The sequence below is a fragment of the Raphanus sativus genome, chromosome 1 (genome assembly GCF_000801105.2).
Source record: "Raphanus sativus cultivar WK10039 chromosome 1, ASM80110v3, whole genome shotgun sequence".
NCBI lineage: Eukaryota > Viridiplantae > Streptophyta > Magnoliopsida > Brassicales > Brassicaceae > Raphanus > Raphanus sativus.
In genome coordinates this window covers 4,240,883-4,246,019 of record NC_079511.1, presented here as the reverse complement: position 1 = coordinate 4,246,019, position 5,137 = coordinate 4,240,883, and the positions used below count along the sequence as shown (strand labels likewise).

General features: G+C 31.7%; 1 protein-coding gene across 1 annotated transcript; it reads left to right on the top strand.

Annotated features, from left to right (window-relative positions):
* On the top strand, positions 1-2,817 carry LOC108856876 (amino acid permease 8-like). The gene is made up of 6 exons (XM_018630778.2): positions 1-328; positions 572-665; positions 768-982; positions 1,326-1,474; positions 1,752-1,976; positions 2,133-2,817. Exons 1-6 carry the CDS (start codon positions 16-18, stop codon positions 2,550-2,552), a joined length of 1,416 nt encoding a protein of 471 aa, XP_018486280.2. The 5' UTR covers positions 1-15; the 3' UTR covers positions 2,553-2,817.
* Positions 2,818-5,137: the final 2,320 nt, after the last annotated feature.

Genomic DNA, 5,137 nt, shown 5'->3' with positions numbered 1-5,137 from the left:
TTCTCCTCTCTCAAAATGAAAAGCTTCGATACGGTGCATAATCCATCGGCGGTGGAATACTGTGGCGCCAACTTCGACGATGATGGTCGGGAGAAGAGAACGGGGACGTTGATGACGGCGAGTGCGCACATAATCACTGCGGTGGTAGGCTCAGGAGTGTTGTCGTTGGCTTGGGCTATAGCACAACTTGGTTGGGTGGCAGGAATAGTGATTCTTATAACTTTTGCCGTCATCAATTACTACACATCCACTATGCTCGCTGATTGCTATCGGTCGGACACCGGAACACGCAATTGTACTTACATGGACGTCGTCCGAGCTTACCTTGGTATATATGTTTGTTTATGTTAACTACTACTTTGGTATATATGTTTGAAAATATAAAAAACATGGAGTATAGTTCATTTGGCTTTGAAAGATCTACTCTATTTCTCTAGTAAATAATTAACATTTTATTAAAATACATCTGGGTCGAGTAAAGTTACTTAGTTAGGAGTAATTTGAATTTGGTTGTAATCGGGATCTTTTATTCCCTGGTTGTTTAAAAAAAATTGTTTAAAAAAAAAAACAGGTGGTAGTAAAGTGCAGTTATGTGGACTGGCACAATACGGATGTTTCGTAGGGGTCACTATTGGTTACACCATCACTTCCTCCATAAGCCTAGTGTAAGTTACCCACAACTCGTGACTTATTTTCGATTACGTCAGTGATTACTAACGTTTTGTGAAGAAAATATTAAGTCTTGGTTAATATGTTGTGTTGGCTAGAGCGATCGGGAAAGCAAATTGTTTTCATGACAAGGGACATGGTGCGAAATGTTCTGTGTCGAGTTATCCATTCATGGCGGCATTTGGGATCGTCCAGACTATGCTTAGTCAGATTCCTAGCTTTCACAAGCTCTCTTTTCTCTCCATTATCGCCACCGTTATGTCCTTCTCTTATGCGTCTATCGGAATTGGTTTAGCCATGGCCGTTGTGGCAAGTACGTTTCTAGCTCGATCGCTATCTTATCTTTTTGTCTTTCAAAATACATTTGCAGAACATGCTCAAGCAGTTTCAAAACTCTATGCAAATATCTGGACACATACATTTAGTTTTTTTTTAGTTTTCAGTTTTTATATAAATGTTAAGGAGCTCTGAGATACGTCTATACACATATTTAAAACTGATTATAAAGTCGTTGTCCATCTTTTTAAACTCCCTCGTGGATACAAAAAGCTTTGTTTAGGTAGAAAAGCATCTCGATCTAAGCCTAAATGTAGGATTCTCACAGATATTATATATATGCATGTGAATTTTCTAACTAAAACGGTGTGATATTAAAGGTGGGAACGGTAAGGTTGGTAAGACGGGGGTGACGGGCACAGTTGTTGGAGTGGACGTAACCGCGTCTGACAAAATATGGAAGTCGTTTCAAGCGACTGGAGACATTGCCTTTTCGTACGCTTATTCCAGTATTCTCGTTGAGATTCAGGCATGCATTCTTTCTTTTATAGATGTTTTGGTGGTCATCATCAAAATAGTGTAATTATTGCTTTTTATTTTCTTTTAAGTTTAAATATCATATGGTATATATGTTGGTTGGGTTAGTAACTTTTGATGCTATGACGTTATAATAAATGATTCTTATCAAGATAATATGTATCTTCATTTGACACAGAATAATATAAGTTTCACTATAAATTAGCCTTCAACCTTGGTTCAAACGGTAAGCTCTTAAAAACAATGAATCTCATATGTTCTTTTTATAGGATACACTGAGATCAAGCCCGCCAGAGAACAGAGTAATGAAAAAAGCAAGCCTTGCTGGAGTCTCAACTACAACTTTTATCTACATGTTATGTGGCTGCATCGGATACGCTGCATTTGGAAACAAAGCCCCTGGAGACTTCCTTACCGACTTTTTTTATGAACCTTACTGGCTCATCGATTTTGCCAATGCTTGCATCGTCCTCCACCTAATAGCAGCCTATCAGGTAACTCATAAGAGTATATATAGCTTAACTCTCAGATCAAGGATTTCTCGATTATAAAGAAATAACTAGTACCTAGCTACTACTAACAGCTTTGAAGTTACCTATGCGTGTCTCAAGATTGAAATAAACATATTGATGATGTTTTTGAAAGGACAGGTGTTTGCACAACCAATATTCCAATTTGTTGAGAACGAATGCAAAAAAGCATGGCCAGAAAACAATTTCATCACCAAAGAACATTCGATGAACATACCATTCCTCGGAAAATGGCGCATCAACTTCTTCAGACTGGTGTGGAGGACAGCTTATGTGATTTTGACAACAGTTATAGCAATGATATTCCCCTTCTTCAACTCGATCTTGGGCCTTATCGGGGCCGCTGCATTCTGGCCGCTAACGGTTTACTTCCCTGTGGAGATGCACATCTCGCAGAGAAAGATTAAGAAGTATTCTATGAGATGGATCGGGTTGAAACTCCTTGTATTGGTTTGTTTGATTGTTACCCTCCTAGCCGCAATAGGATCCATCGTCGGCTTGATAAAAAGTGTCATGGCATACAGGCATTTCCACAGTTAAGATTAGTTTCTCGTAACCTAAGCTATCTGAATTTTTGTGGGAACTATTTCTTTCAAGACAAAACAGTTCGTATTTACTACCGCTACATATTGTTGTGCATGTCTGTCTCGTGCGTCTTATATAATTAACGGCGTTGACTTGAATCCTTGCTTATCCGGTCCTGTTTTGTCTGGTTTTTAGAACATTGGTATTATGGGAGCAGTTTTACTTTGAAGTGTTCAAGGAAACATTCATATTATGTAATGTTGAAAAAAAAACAAATCAATCCTAAATATGGGAGCTAATATTTTGAATTGCTCCCTTAGATTAAAAAAAAGAAGTAAAAGTCTAAGAGACAACCAAAATTTAGAAAAAAGGAGGAAAACTTTGTGAGGTCAATTCAAGAGCCTTTTTAACAAGAGTTAATTCATGAGCCTTTTTAACAACAGTCAATTCAAGAGCCTACACAAGACAAAGAAAAGGAGAAGGAGATTATGAAACCAAAGGATCTAGACCTTCCGTTAGTATCAACAACTAGAAGTATAAACAACTAGAACTAGAAGTATCAACAATTAGAGCATCAACAACTAGAAGTATATTCCAATGGTTTCTAACCAATTTAGTATTAATAACTTTAGTATAATTTAAGTTTATTTTAAATCACAAAAGTTAATATAAACCAATGAAAAAAACACATATGTAAAGAAAGTATCTTACCATTTTTTGTTGAGATTGGTAGCATAGAACCGATATCTGGCTCCACTTTTTAATACTATTTAATCATTAGAACCATGTCTTAATATTCGTTGAGGTTGTTCTAGGTTCTACAAAATATTCATTCACACCTGCTAGATCGTCTACTTTAAAATTAGTTTACTCTGTTTATAGATTAGTTCATTTACTTTGTTCATTATTCTATTTTTTGTTTTAAACAGTGTTACATTAGAGTCAAATCCAATTATATTATAGAGTTATCATATTTTGAATAAAAATAGAATAATCCATTGAAAAGTTTATATTACTTGTTAACAATTGATTTCTTTATGGATTACCAAAACATCTTCAAAGTCTACAACTGAGAATAATTCTTATTGAAAATCAGCAACATTATATGGTTTCTGTTGCTTGGTTTCCAATGCATGTGTCTCAATCTCTCCCCCCTCCCCCTCTCTCATTTTTGTATTTGCATGTGTCTCTTAAATCCTAAATTCCATATACATTGAGTTGATGTGATATTCAGGTAGTGGTGCCTAGGGCTTAGAGGAGATGCAGATAAAAAAAAAAGCACGAGTAAAATAAAGGCAGATTATGCAGATTTAGTAGAACAAATACAGATCAAGTAGAACAAAGGCAGATCAAACTAATTTAATAAAATATTATATTTAAATGAATAATTATATTTTAAAATAAAAATTAAGTATGTAGATAAAATACAAATTATTATAAATAAGTAATTAATATCATACTGAAAATAACAATAAATATTGTCACTTTAATAAATATAATGAAATTTTAAATTATTTGAAAATATTTATTACTTATTTATAAAAAAAAATTTTAAGTTATTTGCAAATATTTAGTACTTATTTATAAAACACATATCAAACAAATGAAAATCAAATGCAAAACATGTATTAAATTTCACGTTTTGTCCATAGTTAGATGTCATATCTATAAATTTGAAAATAATATTAGTTTAATTATATGAAAATAGATATAAGAGACAAACTGAAAAAAAACTAAACATTCGATTAAAATATATGCATGTGTTATAGTACACATAATAAATTTTTAAATAATTACTAATTTTAAAATATATTTGTTTATAAATATATGCAGATAATATACGTAATATAAATAACATACATAAATTCATTAAATAATATATATAATATAAAATTAAATAGATGATTAAAATGCATGCATATGTTATAATATATTTGTAGAGAACACGTTAATTTATATATAATTGTTTATCAAATTTAATAATAATTAATATATACATATATCAAAATCATTTTAAATATTTATATAAGAAAATTCATCTTAAATTCTCAATTAAAAAAATAAAAACTTACACTTGAAGAGGAATTTTAATTTGTGAAAGAAAGAAATAAAGTAATACAAAATATTTATAGGTAAAGAAAACAACTTGAAAATATGAAAATCTATTTAATACAATATAAAAACTATAACTTAAATTTTTTTTCTATTTATTTAAAATGTTTCTCCCGAAAGAGTCATGAGAATGTCATGAGTCCCTTGTCAGTTTCAGGCATTTGTCTGATATATTGTAATATATCTGTCTTTTTAAAAATGCAAAATTTAGTGTAGTTATTTTTTATACTAGATAAAACATAATGTGTATCTCCTAGTCTATATTTGAGAAGTGATTTGCCACATGTCTTTTCTACAATCGTTTTCACAAAAAAAATTATGACGTGGCTATTAAGATTGATGACATGTCATATGGTTAAATATGACATGGACAATTACATTTAATGTTAATATATATTTTTGGAAATCTTTTTAGAATATGGCAATAACTCATATATTACATTTAATATTGATTTATATTTTTGGTAAACTTTATAGAATATGGTAAT